Genomic DNA, 20,220 nt, shown 5'->3' with positions numbered 1-20,220 from the left:
AGTCTGTCCTAGGACCCCCCCCACCCGGATAGGTATCAGGTCATAACCTTTTGTATCTAAACGAATAATAGGTACCTAATATATATATATATCAGGTGTATGCACCGCTCTGCCGCTACCCCAGACTCGGTCCTCTCTGTAGGTATTTACCACTATCTACCACAACCTAAAAATTACATTAGTTATAATATGCTATAACTATATATATACCTATGCCCCCCTTTCGAATACCTTCCTCGAACACCAATGCTGCCTCCCATACATAATACAATATACACCATTAAGACTAGTTATGAAACGCCGGCGCGATGCTTAGGAGAACTAAGTGAGTACAGTCCAGTTTCACTTTACTCTTCGGTGTTGTAGAGCATCCCGGGTCCTAGGGCGAGAAGGACCCCTAAGGCAAAACGCTCTGTCTCCATCGCTCTACTCTATCCATTTGAGCGGGTGGCTGTACTTGCATCCCGTAAGGGGTGCTCACTTGGGCACCAAGTCCGTTGGTAATACCATAGGGGGGTATCGGGCCACCTATAGTTCCACCCGCAAGGTAGGTATTGCCCATCATACCGCCGCTTGCTCCCATGCTTTGATTAGGATAGCCACCTAAAGCTGTGCTGGTTCGTGCATAGCCACTTCCGCCGCCTGTACCGTCGTTGAATCGACCAGACATGTACCCCCCGGGTTGATTTAAATTTGGTGTACTAAGACTAGAAGGCATCTGACCACGGAGTATAGCCATCTTCTGATCCTGATCTTGCCTATATCGGGCAGCTTCTTGTTGTTTTACTTTCTCTGCCTCTGCCCTAGGATCACGCAGAAGAGTCCTCGACCCGCGCGTGCCAAGCACATCAGCAAGTGAATGCCGGTTCGTAAGTTTTCGTGCGTCGCCAACCCCACCACTAAGCAGGTTGCCAGCTGTCCCTTGTTCGCGAGCTTCTCGTTCTGCTTGCAGGCGGCGGCGGCGCTGTCCTAATGTCTCTTCTTCTTCTTTAAGCTGAGATTTTCGCTTATCCTGGTTCTTGTCATCGCTTTCATCCTCCTTAAACGCCTCGCCTAGCTGGCTCAAAAGTTCCATTGAAAATGCAGAACTGACGGGTCTGGCTTGAGGAAGAGGATTATCCGCTTGCTCACGCGATCTTAGACGCCGCATACGCTCCCCGAGAGTTTCACCTTCAAGCTCCTCTTCCTCGGGAGTGTGCAAACGGAGTTGTGGGCTTATGGCCCCTAGGCTATTACTCCCATTGTGGAGACCCTGACCAAGTGTCATCATGCTTTGTCGTTTCATTGAGCTAACCTCTCTTCCTTGGAGTCGGTCACGACGTTGACTTAAGGGTTCGCTATCTTCCAACTCACGCTGTTCCATCAAACCAAGCGGCCGATTGATCTCAGCGATCGCGGCCGTGATATCATTACCTTGTCCCTTCGCGGCCATAAGCAGTCCTAACGGCGTATCTTCGTCGTCCGAATTGGTAGCTGGATTCGCGCTTGGGTCTTCCCACGCAAGATTTACTTTCTTGCCTTTGCGTGCGTCACTTTCGATCTGAGCGACCGTATCCATCTCGAGTAGTGTAGAGTGCAAGCCGTTAGGGAAAGCAGTAGCAGCCGGTCGAGTGCGCAATTTCTGTTGCTGCTTTCGCATCTGGAGCTCGGCCAATAAAGTCGTCGGGGGTCCATTATATACTAGCTCCTCGTCACCTTCTCCATCTTCATCGGCGTGATTTGGTACCGCTTCGCCGTCGATAGAACCAGCTAAATGTTCTCTTTCCTCGTCTTCTGCTTTAGCGTCTAGACCCTCGTTGATCTTTGTACCTCCGGCGATGGTATTCCGGCGCACCTCTTGAGATTCTGAATGTCGGCTAAGAGCACTCAGCTTTCGGAGGTGTAGAAAAGAGCTTCGCTTCTTAGGCTCTAGCAAATCGGTAGCGCTGGCGCGTTTCATATGTGACTTGCGCTTCTTTTCTGTCCCGTATACCTCTGATCCTAACGTTCCTGCGAACGCGTGATCCGTAAAAGCAGAAACAGGCGCCTTGGCAGAGGCGTCTAAAATACTGTCTAGGGTGGCCATTGCAGAGCCATCTTTAAGCTGGATAGTGGGTGATGGCTCGGAAGGTAGGTCGAAAAAAGCACTGGCACGTAGTTGTGGTGGTAAGCCGTCGAGATTAGGTATCTTTGACTTCCGTTTGTCTGGATCGAGAGCCGAAGTACGGGGCCCATGCACTTCGTCATTCCCTTGTCCGTAGCCGGACTGAGAGAGAAATTGAGAGTCACGTTGGCCATCCGTAGCCGGTTGGATTTGCGGGTCTGCGTCCGAACTAGTCAGCGGCACAGGGACGAAAGATTCGGTGGTAGGCCCCATGGGTTCGAGTGGAGGTTCGGGCAAATACTCTGGTAGCCAAAGGGTGCCAGATTTGCGGTCCGGTTCCGACATTTTGCTCAGGACCTGCGATCTACGAGCGTCCCGCGCTTCAGCTTTAGGCTTTTTGGAGAGTTTTTGTGGCAAGTTGAGCATTAAAGGAACACGCGCTGGGTAATAGAGCATGGTTTGGCCTGTTTCGGGATCCATGTACGACTTTGGCCTAACGGTTGGTGGAGCGATTGGTCTGGATATGGTAGGTTTCGAATAGCCTGGCTCCTCTCGCATCCTTGATGAAGTAGAGTCGAAAGGTCGTAGGAAGGGGGCATTTATTGATGGTCCGTTAGAGAACGAGGGCATAAATAGCGAATCCTCCAGGTCAACGTCGGATGGGCAATATGCTCCATCAAAATCTGCGAATGCTCTCTCCGCCTGCTCATACGTGCCAGTAGACCCAGCAGTTGGAGGCCTGATATCATCACCGTTATGACCGTATCCTTCTTGTGTCTCAGTAACACCATGGCTCCAATAATCATGGCTGCTCGACATCCCGAACTGTTCTGCATTGGGCGTAAGATCGATGTCCTCCATCTGGGGTATTCGTAATGTCTCATCTACCGGTTCTTCGGCCAATTTATCAGCTTCGTCCATAGCCGCTGGTGTAAGCGTAGTAGGCTCCATCTCAGCAATATCTGTTAAGGTCGGCTTAGATGCCGACTTAACGCTCCGTGTAGAAGTCTTCCCAGGTCCGTGCCTTGACATGACGTTACCAACCTCAGATTCGGGTCGCGATAGAGGACCAGAACCGGATCGCATCCGCGTTGGATTAGAAACCAGGGAAGGGTCTGACGACATTATAAATCCAGCAGGGGAATAACCACCGTAGCGTACCGCGCTATTAGTATCTAGTATGGAGCTGGTGGTTGAGAGCGGCTTAATCGCAGGGAAAGACACCGGTTCGTTATTTTCAGGAATCGAACCTATGCTTACGGCTAGGATTGATGACCGTCGGCTTTCGTTGCGTTTCTGTTCGTCGTGTAAGTCTCGAATTGCATCCTCGATTGATGAAGTCATCGACAGCTTTTCAGCCGTGGCCTCTAACTGGGCGATATTATTTGCATAAGAGATAGTCCGTGGATTTAGATCGGGAGTAGGATGGCGCAAGGAAACACTTTTTGTAGAGGCAGTGCGAACAATGGGTTTCGGCTGGAGTATTATAGGCTGTGGTGGTTCTTGCTGTTGATGTTGAGACAACGTCTTATTTACTAGTGACTCTCTAGTCGAGGCACCATTGGTCCATTTCGAACTTGAATAGGCAGTTTCGACATAATTCGACGCGGATTTCTTCTCGGAATAAATATTATTAGAATCTGGGTTGGAACTGATGTCGTCTGGGCGTGGGCTAGACGAAGGAGACGAGAAGGCAGTGTCAGGAGATAAAAGACCGTATTCGTTACGATTGTTACGTGTGGCTCGTGCCGGTGATAACGATTGGACCATGTCGCCGATGCTCATACCGCTCATACTGGCCCTGGTCCTGGTTGTGGCCGTGCCAGCAGCTAACTTATTGTGGCTCTTCCTCCCTTGAGAATTACTTCCAGACACATCACGGCCCTCACTTTCAGCACCTACCCCAATTCTCGAATATGTATCGCTATCCATTGAAAGAGGAGTAAAAGTCGATTCGACAGTTGGGAGGAAAGGCATGGGCGACGAGGAGCGCGCTAGCGAGAATGGTGTTGAAGGTGATGCGCCACCATTTCTACCATTTCGATCGTCATCGTCATTATCGTTCTGGGAAACCTCGCCATACATCACACCCATATTCTTCGCCTAGTATTCCTGTCCCTAGATTATCCTGGGATATGTACGATAGAGCTCAGACAGGGCTATAATTAGAGAAGGCGAATCATATAAGTTAGTAGCGGGTAGTCAACCGTAATATGTCTCTCGAGTTTTCGTTGCCCGATACGAGATAGCTCAAGCAGAGAGCAGAGAATATAGCATGGATTTGAATATAGAATATAAAGAAAGAAGATAAGGGTAAGAGTAAGCGGTAAAAGGAAGAGGTTTCGGCCGATCTGACGAGATACAGTTGCAATACTACCTACGTAGATAGCAAGTAGAAGCAATCCAAGAAAGTAAGCAGACGAGGCAGAGTAGATGAAGGCGATAAGCTGCCACTGGATAGGACAATGCCCAGACGAGATAGAAGCAATGAAAAGGAATATGGGAATTAAGAAAAAAATATGTATCTCCAATCCAATCCTAGCCCGCCAACGCCGATGCAGTGATCGATAGTTTTTTTTTTTTTTTTTTTTTTTTCAATCAATCAATTAATTTTCCATGATCACTGGGATTAAGACCGGGTTGGTTGGGTGGTGTACTCTGCGTTCTCTTTGGAGCTGGCGCTGCGACGTAAAGGAACTGAATTGGACGAGAGAAAGAAAAACGGCTCGGCGGGTCGCATAGGAATATGGGGCGGAGAACGGCAGATGGTGCACGATAGTATGACAGTATGTATATGTATGTGTAAGAGCTGCATGCCGCACAGAAAGTAGCAAGGATCATGGAAGATAGAGAATTGCTTATTGTGCCTGAATGGACAGGATACACCTTCCTGTATACATTATCTATATACTTCCATCGCACCTTATCTTGAGTTATGTAGATAAATGATCACGCCAATTCAGAGACCATGTGGCTTCTATCCAGTGGCATCTCGTAGGAGGTAGTTACCCCAAAACCTTGGTTATCTCCTGCGTCGTTGCTACTTGTCAGACATACTCCGACGTAACAAGTTTAGCGGTCCGGATACCGTACCCAGACAGCAAGGTCTTTACTATATTAGGTAATGTACCTACAGGGTTTACCTGGACCTGCAGATAAGCCAACGGGTCGGAGAAGATAAAAAGGCTTTTCAAGATACCTATCTCTACCAAAACAGTAAAACATTCCCTTTCCCCTTAATAATCTAATATGTCTTACACTTATAACTAGTTATTATTAGTTACCTATGTGATATGAGTAGCACAAATTCCCGTATCGACTAGTCAAACATTTAATAACGCCTCTATAGAAAGCGGGGCAAATTTTTACTTCTTTTACAGGACATTCTAGCGGCTTGTTTAACCCACATTTCCATCTTGTATAGTGCCGTCCGGTAAGGTAGTCTTCTTTTCTTTTTTTTCCTTTTTTAAGTACCTAAATACATTACATGAGCCTCGTTCTTCTACTCTCAACTTCTCAAGAGCTCCGGAACCAGCTTCATAAGCTATTCTAACTATTAAAAACATAGAAGAAGGGCTGTTTAGCCCGATCGATCCAAGCTTCAAGATCCGTCTATATATATGCTAACAGCATGCCAGCACAGATCTTCAAGCTGCAAAATAAGATACGTCATTACAAACCTAGCCCAAGGCGGAGTCTCTCGATTTTTGTCCTTAGATCGCTGCAGGATCTGAAACTACCCAGGTACCTAGCCTATACACATAAAGCGCCGATCTTGTCGTAGCTTTCGCATCCTTAGAACTTCAACGTCCAGTTAAGATAAACCTAACCTAGGGATTTCTGTATATCCAGCGACGTCTTAAGGCTCTTAGGAAGTAGGTTTTGTTTTTGTTTTTTTTTCTCCATCGCCTCTAAAACAGCCCAAAGCATATCTTCTCCCTTTTATAAGGGCGATCTCCACGATAGCATCCAATGATGAACCGTGTAGTTAATAGCTTATCATCCTGATAGTTATGTTGGATATCTAGCATAAACAGCGCAACTACCGGTATCACAGCCTAAATCACGATGCCCTGTCACCTCTTATCAGAAGTGCGGCATAACCTAAGACATGCATGCAGCATGTGATAGCGACGGGATGCCGTTGACGGGATGCCGTTTTGGGCACTAGGGAACTTAAATTTCTGGCGTTCTGTACAATCGCGTGCGATATTCCAATATTGAGACGCCACTAAATAGAACGTGTTCCAGAGCTTTTGTGGCAGTAGAATGTGGCGGCGGGAAACGCAACATTACGAATGGGGAAGCGGCTCGTAAACCCAAAAGCAAGAAGACGGTAAATTTATTCTGAGCCTCGCCTTTCATTCCCATATGATATTTTAAAACCGCCTCGTCCGCATTAGCCAGGCTAGATAATAATATAAGACCACTTCATTACAGCCTTATCGAGGCAGGCCTATCAGTGCCTATATATGTAAAATATATCTTGGCGTATCTATACATGTAAGTAGCCGTTACATCTGACCAGCCTTATGTGATACCTACGTACTGCTTTTCATGCAGGTCGGCAAGATTATCAGCCAGATTACCTACCCAGGTATCCTGCAAGAATAAGCGCCTTCAACGCACAGCCATCATAGACCTTTACAATAACGAAAACAGCTTCGGACCGAGACGCTCAGCTCGCGAAAACCCGCTGCTCTTGACCATCGAGATCAACGTTGAGAACATTGAAACACCGTGTCGATGAATACATTCTTACGCGTGTGAAATTAAAAGGTCGCACGGGGGACTCGTCTCGGCTTCCAACAGTTAGAGCCCCCCAATCGTGCAACTTGGAAGTATCCAGCAGCCCCTATTATTGAGATCGTATTCCTCCACTCTCATCTCCCCAAACGAGCTGTCATCTTAGGCACCGCATCTCCCGCATGCCTGCGTCCCGTCAACAAGGAACAAGGTAAGACGACCATCGCATCTGTTCCTATGACATTGAACACGTGCATCCAGAGGAAACCCCAGGTTCCAGCTTGCGAACCGTGTAGGAACTCCGAATGCCGCGTCTATTAGGTTAGGTACCCAGTTTGGTTGTAGGTGCCCAACCATTCAATCTCGTTCGCTAATCAACGGAACGGCTAAAAATACATACCTTGCCCGTTCACATATATGCGGTAATAACATACCCTAACCACCCAAACACGTCGGTGTAGTGGTATTCGGAGTTAGCTATAAAAAGAGATTACCATCAATAGATAGTTGGGGATCCCACACTCGGACTCTAATTGTCGAAGTGCGACGGCCTTAGTAGCAAACCTTTGATTATCAAAAGTAAAAGAAAGAAAGAAAGAAAGAAAGAAAGAAAGATAGAGAAGAGGGGGGAGAGGAAATGATAAGAACAATCGCGGAGTTAGCGTTGCACATTTCCCTCCACAGATCTCCCTTGCGTAACCATAACACGGAGCACGATAGCGCGCCGGCCCTAGCCAATGCGATTGCCGAACTATGTTACCCCGGAGCTGCACGAGGCGGTCCCGAACAGTCGGTGAAAGTATCGAAGACTTGGCCGTCCTGTAGCCTGTAATGTGACTATTGGAGGAGGCTAGGAGCCAATAATGAAGATGCGATTCTTGGCACCTCTCCTATTTATTATCAGGGCTAGATCGTAGAACAAGCTTCGTTTGTCTACGATGGAAGGCCAGCCCGGCAGTCAAATAAGAGCCCGGGCCATTACCTATAGTACGTAGAAGCCCTTCTTGGGTTGAAATGCCAGAGGCGGAGAACAGACTACACGTATGAGGGTATAGAAGAGTGCAGGCCTCGGTCCAACCCAACAAGGTAGCTGTATCCGATAGCCCTGTTCGTACGGTTAGTAATTCAAAAGGGGAGTTGAGACGAATTTGATATACCTACCTATGTAATACCGGACCCGCACGAGAACGGTCATGCGTAAGTAAAAACGCGTTGAGCGGATGCTGGTATCGTGAGCTGCTGTGCATGCAAAGCCGGACACGGACCAGTTTGACTATTCGATACTATTGAGCGAGGCACCCGATTTCTCTCAAGCTCTTATCGATTTACTATATCGTTCGTCCGGAGCAAAGGGTTAAATTCGGCTAACCCATCCAATCCGGTCCCAATCCAAAGATTCGGGCGCCGGCTAGAAGCAAGAACCTTGAGCGTACGTATTTATATGATGTCAAGACTTTTCATGTTGAATTTATTCACCCCTGCCTATCGATGCGATATCCTACATAGGTATTCCACTCGCTACATATTAACCTAGATTGGTGTACACTACATACATACATATCCCATATGTGCCCCGTCGCGCGGACGGTGAAATCTGGGGAAACGTACCAGAATACTATGTAAGCAAGACTTCATGCTCTCGGGGTTAAGAGATAAGACCATTCAGGTGATACTCAACAACTCCTCCGCTCCTTTTTAGAGAGAGGCAGCATCCCCAACTCACCTTCGGTCCTCGGATTGTCGGTCAGTAAAGGGGATGGTGCACACGTATGGCTTGGTACCTTAAGTATCATGTACGCAGTATGCTGCCATAGGTACGTCTGAGGAGGGGCTGCACGAAGCCATGGCGATAGCTGCAGATGTACGATGCCTGGTTCTTCGGGTATATACATAACTAGCTGATAAGGTACGTGTATTGTGTAATTGACATTATGTACTCTACATATTAATTGACTCTGCTGAGTTGGAGCCTGAAATGACTTGATTACCCCCAGTCCCTTGCGTGCGTAAACATGGAAATATAGAAATATGGGAACGTGGGAAGCTCTAAACTATAGGTACATAACTAGCTGCATATACCTAAAATGTATGAAGCTTCTAATTGAAGTTATTATGCGATAATACTACCTTTCAGGGACAATGGAAGGTTCCAAGGTTCTTTACTTCTGCCCAAATCTCGTCCCAGCTTGCCAATTTGCTAATTTGCGAAGCCGGACCATTACATACATGTATGTATATATACCTAACGCATGTATATATACATTCTTTATATATAGTGCTCACATTACGACATAACATTTGTAACTGCATTTTACAAGTACCGTATACATGTGCCTTCTCTTACATGTAGCCACTCAGCCCCAATGGCCAATTCAGAACGTTCTAGGTCGATGCCGACACTACCCACCACTAAAAAGACCACCACTAAAAAAAACCGCTATCTTTTCATTGACCATGAAAATGCATGTTTGCAAACACGAAAGCCACTAAGATGATTACCATTCCAGGTATTCGTGCCCATTCCTACCACCCACTCCCGGCTTCTCCTTTCTATCTTTTTGGTAACTCCATAGCTCCACTCACGATCCACTTCCCCCACTGCCCGGAGGAGGCCGCGGAGTCTTCAATGCAAACTAGCGGTGCGTCGTTTGTGGCCTTGCGTCGACTTGGGTCCATGGCATCTTTTTGTCACGGGGTTAGAAACGAGCTGGGGTTAATAATACCTGATTCACCAGATTCTGGGTTCCGGGTCGGATCCAACTATTATTCCTACCGGTTATTATTTCTCTCTTTTCATTCTTCTCCTTATTCGGTCGATAATGTTGACGTTAGAAATTATATGTAATTCATTTTGCCGCATTTCCTTTATTTCTCTCGCTATTACCTTTGCCACTACCACCCGCTGCTAGCTACACATGATTCCAGTGACTCCGGGTACCTTTACATTGTTACTTATTCCGGGTTGCTATTTTCGTCGTGTGATCGCCGGCAACGGGAAGATAGCTTAGAAATGGCGTGCGGCGAAGACGAACCGATGCGTGATGCTTCAATTTCCGAGGCCCCTCCTATAGCAAGTCAGCCCGCACCCGCACCCGCGGCAAAACCCCGCCGTCGGTTTGCTCCCCAGCTCGTTGAGGAATCCGTAAAGTCGTCATCAAACAAAAGATTAGACCTTCCTCCAAAGCTTTTAACATTGACACCCCCGGATTCGACGGTTAACTCGACTAGGCGACCTACGAGGGACGCTTCAGTTCAGGTGAGCGACATCGAAATGCCGGATGCGCCACCAGTCAAACCCATTCGGCGCTTTGCTCCAGTTCCAATTGAGACGACATTCGACTCGTACAGGGTGAAGAACAGTAATAATAGGAAAAATCCCGTCGGCCCTACTGCAGAATTGACACCGGACCCCTCGCCAACATCCCCATACGCACCGGCGTTTCTAGGAGGGGTAGGAGGGGAAAACAAAGAAGATCAGAGACAATTCGAACAATCGCAAAAGAAACCCAAGAGAAAGTTTGCCCCGCAATTGATTGAGACGACAAGAAGATCCAAAAAGGCAGATCAACCAGGCCCCGCCACCAAACCAGTAGATAAGACGGATATCACACCTGGTACAAATCATATCTATGCTCCGAAGCCAAAGCGAAAAGCTGCACCCCGGCCTGCCGTTTCAGGCGTATCGAATGCTCCCGGAGATGGTGATGGCCATTTAACACCGCGTCGGCAGCAGTCCATGAAGCCGCATCCAAATACTCGAAGAAGCACGCGACAATCGTATACTCCCGATCTCGATACTATACTATCATCCGAGTCGGATAAGTCTTCTGAGGAAAACGACGATGATGAGGATGCACTAGTTATCAATATTGGTGTCCCGGCTCTTTCTAACGGAAACCCGGAACAAGATGATGACGATGACGATGACGATGACGATGTTGGTGGTGATTCGTGGAGTAGCAAACGCTACCATGTCCGCGAGAGGAGAGAGTCGTGCGACGAGGAGTTCTCGGGTTATCTATTAGCGGTAGCCGCTAGGGAGGCGCACAGACAGCGCGAGCTCGAAGCGGCTATGGCTGCATTCCCCAACGGTGTACGACCCGAGGGTGTGGAACATTTTCTCGTTAGAGATAACTCCGAGGATGAGGATCCTCTTGTCCTAGATGAACGATTAAGACATGGAACCTCACAGCTTCTACGACGCAAGGAGTCAGACCCGTGCTGGGCCGTTAAGGAAATGCGAGCCCATGCCGAAAAGCTAGCTCAGATCAACCAAGAGGGGATGAATATTGACGAAGAGTTGGATCGCGTTGATATACCACCTCCTCCGGCAGACCCGTTATGGACGACGTCCGCGTTCCGGGCATCTCTTGATGAAAATATGAGAGATGCTCCAAGCCCAATAATAAGCGCGCATTCACCGGCCCTACTAGCCAGGGTAGATTCGCATCCTCGCGCGTCCTCGCCCGCGGTCCTCCCACCGGAACCCGGCTTCCGCGCGAGCCCATTCGGCATACCTTTTGCCTTTCGTAACAATGAGCCCGAAGACCCTCAGATGCGAAAGATGCGCATAGCTGCCTCGCCGCCTATGCTCGGTGGTGGTCTACAGTTCCGCATGTGCCCTAGCCCAAAGTCGACACGTATGGAGCCCAGTCATCAGTATTGCAACCTTGAGAAGCCTGAGCGGCGAGATGCCACAGGGGCTACGGGGCTATGGCGTGGCTATTGTTCTACTAAGGCCAACGACGCTGTAGAGATGACACACCCAGGACCCCATCTGCTCATGACACCGCAGGAGCCAAATTTTCCGCATGACCCTTTCTCCGCCGCTTTTACCGCATCCATGAGTATAAGCGGTGTCATAAGCGGTGCACAGTCGCCTGGGGCTACGTCCCCGACAGGCAGGGGCTTTCATATGCTCTCGGGATTGGACGAACGGCTGAAAAAGGCGAAGGCACGCAAGGAATTCGAGGAACGCATCGCGGCCGAGTTTGATGATGCCTTCGTTACGCAGGTTTACAACTATCTCAGTCTTGGATATCCCGCTACCGCACGTGCCTTTGATGGTGAACTGAGTAAGATCAGCGGTATCGACATCGTGGAATTGCGCAAGGATGACCACATAAAAATCGAGAAAGGTTTCATGCTGCAAATGGAGATGAGCATCCCCAAGGGTAGTTCAATGACCGACTCCGACAGCGGCGAGGAGACACCACTACGTACGCCTGAAGAGGACGAGAGAAGAACTCGCAGGAGGGCGAAGCCACCTCGGTGGATCGCACTGAAGCTTTACATACGCGAGTGGGCACGCCAGCACCCCGTTCTTAATGACTCTGGGACTGGTGAGATGGCCTGGGGTGTCAGGGCTAGGAGAGGAAGTTGGGCTATCTAGAGGGACAAATAGTGGTGCATGGTTTTCTTTCTTGCGTAGCGCGGAGTATTTGTTGTGTTTTGTTAGCTAGGGGTATCGGGAAGCATGAAGGTCACTTGTTTGGGTACCTTGGGTAGTATGAAGGGTTTGGGTTTGCCATAGAAAAACATCACCTGTTCAGGAGGATCTCGGATGGTGTATATGATCCGCTCACGGTATAGCAGCCATGGAAATCCAAAAAAGAGCGGGGTTTTTCGGGTTTCTCGTATCATTGGGTTGGCGTTATTTGGACAGCCATGCTATTTATTGGGCAGAAGAGACGAGCAGCGAACTCGATACAAGTTAGAGAAGAAGCAATTTACTAGACCAGGGCGATGTTATTTAAGAGAGGCCCGGTCAAGTATAAAAGCAAGCGAAGACAAAAGAAGCCATCCTTTCATTTCAAGACATTGTGCTTCAAGGTCTATCACGAGATGGTTGGATAGCTGCGCCGTGTACAGGCGTGTGGTGGATCTATTTAATAGTTATAATTATCATAGAGGTTTACATAGTGTTGTAGTAGTGTCTTAAGGGTTTGCCCATATTGGACACTACTTTATTTAATTCCTTCAAATGTTTCGTTATGTAATCTATCAAGGTCGAAGCCCCCTATCTCGTTCTCCTTGGCCTAATGTCAAGACTCATATTATTCACATTATCATCTGCGGGGTTCAAAGCGTCAGTGCCAGGTTCTCCAAAATGCCAGCCTTCTGGATTCCATCCATTGGCGGGGTAGCTGTTGTGAAAAATCCAAGTTGATATCCAACTCTACTGTAACCTTCCCCAATTGTGCTACTGTCGAATCGTGCAATATGCACGTCCACTGAGGCGAGCCTCCGGCCTCATTGGGTCTCTTATTATGCAGTCCTGTACGGCTGGGTCTACCACGTTCGGTTCTGTCCACCCCGGAGATCGTTACCTCGCCGTATAAGTAGCCTTATTTATGCAGCCAGCTAGGTAACAGGGTTGCAGGCGATGCAGTCGTCTATGTAATCGTTTATCAATGACCGGATGCGGGGAACACGCCAAGTCATAAACGAATATATAAACATATAAGAGATAAGGTATGGCGCTCGGTTGCCCTAGGATTCCTCTACAAGGATGTACGTTTCTCAACCTCGCTCACCATGCTGGCACTAGGCCTTCGTACGGCCATCGGCCTCTCAGCGCTGGCTCCGTTTGCTCGCGCCCAGTTTCCACCAACTCCCGAAGACGTTACTGTCCTCAAATCTAAATTCGGTGACGGCGTTACGATAAGTTACAAGGAAGTGAGTATATGTACCTAGATCTAGATATAATTGCAATTATGAAATTTAAACCTAACCTCCTTTAAAAGCCCGGCATTTGCGAAACGACATCAGGGGTAAAATCCTATGCTGGATACATTTACCTTCCGCCAGGTACACTGGCAGACCTTGGAGAGGAGCAGGAATACCCCATCAACACATTTTTCTGGTTCTTCGAAGCACGAAATAATCCCGAGAATGCGCCGCTGTCCATATGGCTTAACGGTGGCCCCGGGTCCAGCTCGTTGTACGGGCTCTTTACCGAGAATGGCCCTTGCTATGTCAATTCTGACTCTAACTCGACTACTTTGAGCGAGTGGGCATGGAATACCGACGGTGAGCCTAATAAGCCAACCTTTCCCTCATATTAGTCAATAGTGTGAATACAAAGGCTAATACTTTAAAGTCAATATGCTATTCATTGACCAGCCGACCCAAGTGGGCTTGTCATATGACACATTGCAAAACATCACTGAGAACCTGGTCACTGGACAGACTCTTAAGATTGATGAGACTGATACAATTCCCGAACAGAATGCTACCCTCCTAGTTGGCACATACCCAAGTCTGAGCAGAAATCAAACCGCCAAGGGCACTCGTAACGCCGCCATTGCTTTCTGGCACTTCGCTCAGACCTGGTTCCAAGAGTTTCCTGGATATCATCCGAACGACTCAAGGGTGAGTATTGCTACCGAGTCCTACGGTGGTCGGTATGGTCCAGAGTTCGCCGCCTTCTTCGAGGAGCAGAATCAAAAGATCGAGAACGGCACGTGGAATGATGATGATGGCGAGAACTACATAATTAACCTCGACACGCTCATCCTCATCAACTCGTGCATCGATCGCCAAATACAATGGCCCGCATATCCGCACATCGCGTTTAACAATACCTACGGCCTCGAGACCGTCAATGAGACTATCTATCTACAGATGGTAGACGCTCTCGAGAAACCCGGGGGCTGCCGCGACCAGATCAACGACTGCAGAGCCCTGGCGCTCGAGTACGATCCCGACAATATCGGGATTAACACTACCGTCAACAAGGTGTGTTCAGACGCCGAAACATTTTGCTCCGGATACGTCCGCGATCCTTACCTCGACTACTCGGGACGTAACTACTACGATTACGCCTCAATTGATCCTAACCCATTCCCGGCTCCGTTCTATAATCTATACCTCAACCAACCTCATGTTCAAAAAGCACTCGGAATTCCCCTCAACTTTACCCAGTCCTCAAGCGCCGTCGCTTACGCTTTTAGGGCAATTGGTGACTATCCCCGGCCGGGATGGGTTGAAGACCTTGCTTTCCTACTCGAAAATGGGATCAAAGTGCATCTAATGTATGGTGACCGAGACTTCGCGTGTAATTGGATCGGTGGCGAAGCCGTCAGTCTAGCCGTGAACTACACGAACACCGAGAAGTTCCATGATGCAGGGTACACAGATATCGTCATCAACGATACATACATTGGAGGACAAGTCCGGCAATACGGTAACTTCTCCTTCTCGCGCGTGTACGAGGCAGGCCACGAAGTTCCAGCGTACCAGCCCGAGACGGCATACAAAATGTTCTATCGCGCCCTATTTAACAAGGACATCGCGACCGGCACAGTTGATCTTGTCGAAACTACTGAATATGCCACTGAGGGGCCGGATGACACTTGGGCAATTAAGAATGAGGACCCCCCGGACCATTTACACTTCTGTTTTATATACGACACGTCCACGTGTACCGAGGAACAGATCGAGAGTGTGCTGAACGGCACAGCTGTCATCATAAACGGCATCATCAAAGATAAAAACTCGACTCAGTTATTTCCCGAGTTTTTCGGCGACGATAACGATGGTGAGAATGGCCAAGGCAATTCTTCTTCGTCGGCTACACCCTCCCCATCTGCGACGAACACTGGAGGGGGTGCTTCGGAAACTGGAAGTAGTATCGCAGCTAGTATCGCTAGAAGCAGTATTGATATATGGAGCTTTGGGTTCTGGGCTGTCGCTTCGGCGTTGGCGTATGCTATTCTAGCTTAATTATAACTAGTAATAGCTAATAGACGAGAGTAAATACTTTCGTGTATAAAATTAAAGTTTAACATACCTAAGGCAATACAGATCATATCCTAGTATCTTCTTGGCTTGCATTGTGTACACGAGTATTCCGGAGCCAAGAGGAGCTGGTGTCTGGACTCGTTTATTCACTTTACTTCACATCATAGCGCAAAGTTACCTCAACATGGTCTATACCATTAGATTGCCATTTAAAGTCTCAGGTCATGGGACACAGCGTCTCGTAATTTGCCTATATGCACTGCCCTAAGGAACGACTACCAGCTCAGATCCCTTGTCTAGGCCAAAACTAACTCCAGCAACCCCGGGCTTATATAAATTCGAGCAGCTTAACCAGGCCCAGCAATGGATAATATTTTAATGGGCATGGCTGCCGCATAGAAGAGTGATTTTTGTTGACGCATCGGCTTAGGTTCGAACTTGATCTCTTCCACGGCGAAGTGGTGCTGGACTATGGGTGGTAGAGTGATCCGTCAGTGTCACCAAATCTATGTTTACACAGAAGAATATACAAACACATACCGCATTCGTCTCTAAATCTTTGAAAGGTTTCAGCATTCCGGACGACACCAGCTATAACAACTCTAAGCTTCGGGCTCCTATCGATGAGTTGATGCAACGTCGATACTAGCGCCGATATTGCTATCTTGTCATATGTCTGTACAATATATTAGCATTCCATGTCTTTATTGGATTAAAGTTAAATGCGATCTTACAATATCAGCGCCGATTACGATGTCATATGGGTTGGCGTCACAATCGTTTTTGATCCACGTCTCCCAAGGGTTGCGGCCCCATGTCAATGTTCCCGTTCGGACTTTCTCTTGGTCATCAAGGCCATTCAGTGCGAAATTTTCCTTCATATCTTCAACGACTCCTTCATCGCCGTCTGTGGTAGTGACGTGATTTGCATGTAAATGCTTAGCTAAGAGGATACTGAGAAACCCGGCACCAGCGCCCAGCTCCAAGATATTCTTTCCACGGACAATGCGCGACCCAGGATCAGTTAGGAAGTACGAGCCTAGATGAAGAGATCCTTCCCAGGTCCGGAAACCCGTTATTTGCGAACCTGATACCAAGTGTCGCCGTTCGAGTAGTGTAATTGTAGGTTCTGATTGGTAGTCATGGTTGTCGTCTGGGTTATACTTCTCTGGTAGGCAGGTGAATGTCACATATGCCTCTTCCTGAGCTGCCTGGAATTCTGGTGAGATTCCTCTAGCCACGAAGGATTCAAGACACGTCGTAAGCTCTTTAGAGACCTCCTAGTATAGTTAAGCCTGTGTCTAATGAATTTCGGGAAAACTAAATGACTAGAACGGGAAACTTACATCTTGCTCTGAACTTGCTATCACTTTCTCAACCTTTGTGACGAGTTGCTTCAAAACCCGCATTTGATAGCTCTCAGGCGGCAACCTTGAATTTCTGCTTTCATCGAATAGGTGTTTATATAACCATTTTTGTACATCTTCGTTCTTGAGGAACTTAGCTGGCGGCCAAGCGAGAAAGTCGGGCTCGAACAGTTGCATATACTGCCGACGTAGTAGAAGTAGCTGAGGGTCCACCTCACATCCCGACATTCTGAGAGTTGCATGCGCCTAGATCTTAATAGGATGCTCAGGACGCCCAGGATGCCTCCATGTAATATTTAATCTAATGTGGAGCTGTGCTTGGTATGACAATTCTTATTTTGAGCACAGTCCTTGGCGCATCAAAAGTTGTGCCCCTTTTCTTTGATACTAATGTGTAGATGCATAAATCAAGTACTGCTCGATAATAGCGGAACGTGATCGGAAAGTCTCGTAATATTTATTGTACCCAGCAATTCGTAAGCAGGTAGAAGTGACAGACAATAATAGTCTAAACGTAATCCGTACTCCACCAAGATATAAAGACACTCACGATGCGCTTTTCTGAGATAAAGCTAGTAGAACAATGCTCCACGGTCCATCTGGCTTTTAGTTTTAAACTTTTATATAATTAAATGATAAAAATGGTATACCATCTCCACTTAAGCCAACTAGCGTCTGCAACATTTGCGATGTTAAAAATCTCGATTCGTCTAGTGGTTAGGATACCTGCTTGTCATTCTTTCATTTCTGTTATGAAAAATACGCAGGTGGCCGGGGTTCAATTCCCCGATCGAGAGACATAGTTAATCTTTTGCTTGGCCCCTTTTTTTGTCTTTTTGTCTTGGTTTCCTAATTCGTATTATTTGGTAGCGACGGTTATATTGCCCTGTAGGTATACGTTACGCCGCAGATGAAGCTTCAACCGAGATGTTGTTTCTTTATCAACGGTTATAGAATAATGCTATGATTTTGTCATGTTGGGGTTAGCAATATGTATACTGCGTAGGTAGATAGTAATCTATAAGTTCGTAATAACCTTACCGTATGATATTTCTCCTTCTATAACCCCAATCCCCAATAATAAGATAGAAAGTTTTATATAAGTCCCTTTCCAGAAAATCTTTACCGCGTCGAGTACGGGATAGTATTAACATTATTATTTATCTTTTATATAGTTAGTCACATATACCGTTAGTAGTATGAATTTGGTTATCATGGTTGGCACACCCTTGATAATTAGTGACAATGATTAATTCTCATAGGTAGGTTGACGTTCATAAATGTTCCATCCGGGCATGGGCATGGGTTGATATGTCACATTGGGTAACCAATTTTGTACTTAGTTCTCCAATGGGTCGCGCTCCTCCATTTCGGAGAATCCAGGCTTTTCGGTCTGCATGCGGTGTCACCACTCATGCCACCGGCAATGGCTAGCTTCAATAGCTGTGTAGAGGATTCTATCGGAACAAGGCACTCCGAGTACGTCGAGGGGATCATATGTTGTAGAAACCTACTTAGGGTGTCTCGGAGAGTCGTCAGCTATTTCTGGCTCGCGTTTGACTTATAACTATGTTTGACAGCTACATCGATGTAAGTTGCAATATTATAGCGTCGACTACTTTGAAAATATATTATGTTAATTGTAAACTATCATGGCCCCGACATCTCGACCTTCAGGTATTGCGGCATTAGTTGTCGCCATAGTCGCCCTATTAGCACCGGTCATCTACCAAATCGCATCCCCATCTATCATTTCGATATCTCCGTATCTAGCTTCACTCTCCTCGCTGGTTTCTAATATGTTCAGTCAAGACATTGAACCAGTTGCATCATCCTTCAGTTGTCTTCCCCACCATTACACGACCGAGATCATCTCTCTCGATCCCCTTATTATTTATATTGATTCTTTCCTTGCGCCGACCGAGATAAAGGCTCTGCTCGAAGCCGGGCACTCCGCGTTCGCTCCCTCTCGAGTCTATAAAACCGGTCATAATCAGGGTACACAAGATCGGACCTCATCGTCTGCTGGTCTACCACGCGACAACCTTGCAGTACAATGTGTGCTGGCTCGTGCCGAAAGTTTCCTCGGTGTGATGCTAGAACCTTCTCGAGATGATATTGGCCCGCCACAACTCGTACGCTACACTGCAGGCCAGCGCTTCAACAGACACCACGACTGGTACGATCGGCCGCAGCCAACACGGCGGGGTATGCTAGGGCGGGGAAAGAGCTGGAATCGCATCGCCAGCTTCTTTGCTATTCTAGAGGATCAGTGCACGGGTGGTGAGACGTGGTTCCCTTTTGTGAATACAACTGCGTTATCAAAGGCAGATGAGAATGGCCAGCGGCTTTGGAGGAACCACGAGGACGGTGGCTTAGCCTTCAAACCTGTAGCTGGAAACGCACTGTTCTGGGTTAATTTGTTTCAAAATGGCACAGGAGATGAGCGAACTGTCCATGCGGGCCTCCCAGTAGTAGAGGGCTTGAAGACCGCAATGAATATCTGGCCTAGGAAATTTTATGCGTGAGGCATGAGCTGGTATTGTTGATGGTCGGTCTTGTACTACCTACAAGTAGCAGCAATTTTAACATTGTCTGTTTTAAAACTTAGTGATCAGGCTGACAGATATGCCTGACTGGTTGCTGACGATCTACAAGAGGTAGTATTCGCCCCCGCAACGTTAACTAGAGATATATTTACTTGTCGTTAAGGGGTAACATATATATCATGTTGTAAATGCAGGCGGTGTGTTCGGAAATCAAGGGTAATAAACAGTAGGTAGATCACATATCAGAAAAGAACAAAGAACCTAGCTTGACATCTCAAAGCCAGTTATTGGATAGGATCAAAGTAATCCCTAATAGAAGTAGCCGAGACTGACCTCAAGGCTCTCCCATCTTATAGTACATATGTAACTCGGCTGTTGTACCTAAGGTAGGTAGAGTAGCTAGTCGAATATAGCTATATGCACCGAGGATAGAATAACAACACCATAGACTCCAAACTAACTGGTAAATAATTACGTAGAAAAGTCAACCCGATAGGCATGTTGGCCATTAGAAATAGCACCACCAGTTGGCAGCAACCACACAAAAGTTAGCACCTAATATGCTAGCCGACCACTAACTACCGCTTACACATCTACCCCAACCACGGGTCCACGATGAAGCACAATCTTCGTGCGGTAAACTAACTGGCTGCGTTCCGTATGACAGTCGGGATATTGGATGCTGCTGCTGGTAGTCACGCTGCTTCGTCCGCCCTCGTACTCCAAAGGG

At 47.5% G+C, this 20,220-nt stretch overlaps 5 protein-coding genes and 1 non-coding gene across 6 annotated transcripts; 4 read left to right on the top strand and 2 right to left on the bottom strand.

The window, feature by feature from the left end:
- Positions 1-397: 397 nt before the first annotated feature.
- F4817DRAFT_321293 (uncharacterized protein) lies at positions 398-4,177 on the bottom strand (the record flags this gene model as incomplete). Its single annotated transcript, XM_049301275.1, has 1 exon — positions 398-4,177. The coding sequence occupies one exon, from the start codon at positions 4,175-4,177 to the stop codon at positions 398-400; it is 3,780 nt and encodes a 1,259-aa protein (XP_049153693.1).
- Positions 4,178-10,100: 5,923 nt separating this feature from the next.
- Positions 10,101-12,867, top strand: F4817DRAFT_363376 (uncharacterized protein; the record flags this gene model as incomplete). The annotated part of the gene is made up of 2 exons (XM_049306637.1): positions 10,101-11,267; positions 11,385-12,867. The coding sequence occupies 2 exons, from the start codon at positions 10,101-10,103 to the stop codon at positions 12,219-12,221; spliced, it is 2,004 nt and encodes a 667-aa protein (XP_049153692.1). The 3' UTR covers positions 12,222-12,867.
- A 499-nt stretch (positions 12,868-13,366) lies between these two features.
- F4817DRAFT_321291 (carboxypeptidase S1-like protein B) lies at positions 13,367-15,556 on the top strand (the record flags this gene model as incomplete). The annotated part of the gene is made up of 3 exons (XM_049301274.1): positions 13,367-13,507; positions 13,576-13,861; positions 13,932-15,556. The coding sequence occupies 3 exons, from the start codon at positions 13,367-13,369 to the stop codon at positions 15,554-15,556; spliced, it is 2,052 nt and encodes a 683-aa protein (XP_049153691.1).
- A 365-nt stretch (positions 15,557-15,921) lies between these two features.
- F4817DRAFT_362640 (putative methyltransferase-domain-containing protein) lies at positions 15,922-17,169 on the bottom strand (the record flags this gene model as incomplete). Its single annotated transcript, XM_049306548.1, has 4 exons — positions 15,922-16,043; positions 16,115-16,250; positions 16,309-16,854; positions 16,921-17,169. The coding sequence occupies 4 exons, from the start codon at positions 17,167-17,169 to the stop codon at positions 15,922-15,924; spliced, it is 1,053 nt and encodes a 350-aa protein (XP_049153690.1).
- A 471-nt stretch (positions 17,170-17,640) lies between these two features.
- F4817DRAFT_t158 lies at positions 17,641-17,738 on the top strand. Its single transcript has one exon. It is a non-coding gene; the product is annotated as a tRNA-Asp (tRNA).
- A 746-nt stretch (positions 17,739-18,484) lies between these two features.
- On the top strand, positions 18,485-19,765 carry F4817DRAFT_21305 (uncharacterized protein). Its single transcript, XM_049298718.1, has one exon. The coding sequence runs from the start codon at positions 18,594-18,596 to the stop codon at positions 19,467-19,469; it is 876 nt and encodes a 291-aa protein (XP_049153689.1). The 5' UTR covers positions 18,485-18,593; the 3' UTR covers positions 19,470-19,765.
- The last annotated feature ends 455 nt before the right edge of the window (positions 19,766-20,220 follow it).

Source organism: Daldinia loculata (assembly GCF_022478755.1).
Source record: "Daldinia loculata strain CBS 113971 unplaced genomic scaffold F4817scaffold_107, whole genome shotgun sequence".
Taxonomy (NCBI): domain Eukaryota; kingdom Fungi; phylum Ascomycota; class Sordariomycetes; order Xylariales; family Hypoxylaceae; genus Daldinia; species Daldinia loculata.
Note: the sequence above shows the minus strand (reverse complement) of the source record. Positions and strands in the feature narration are given on the sequence as shown.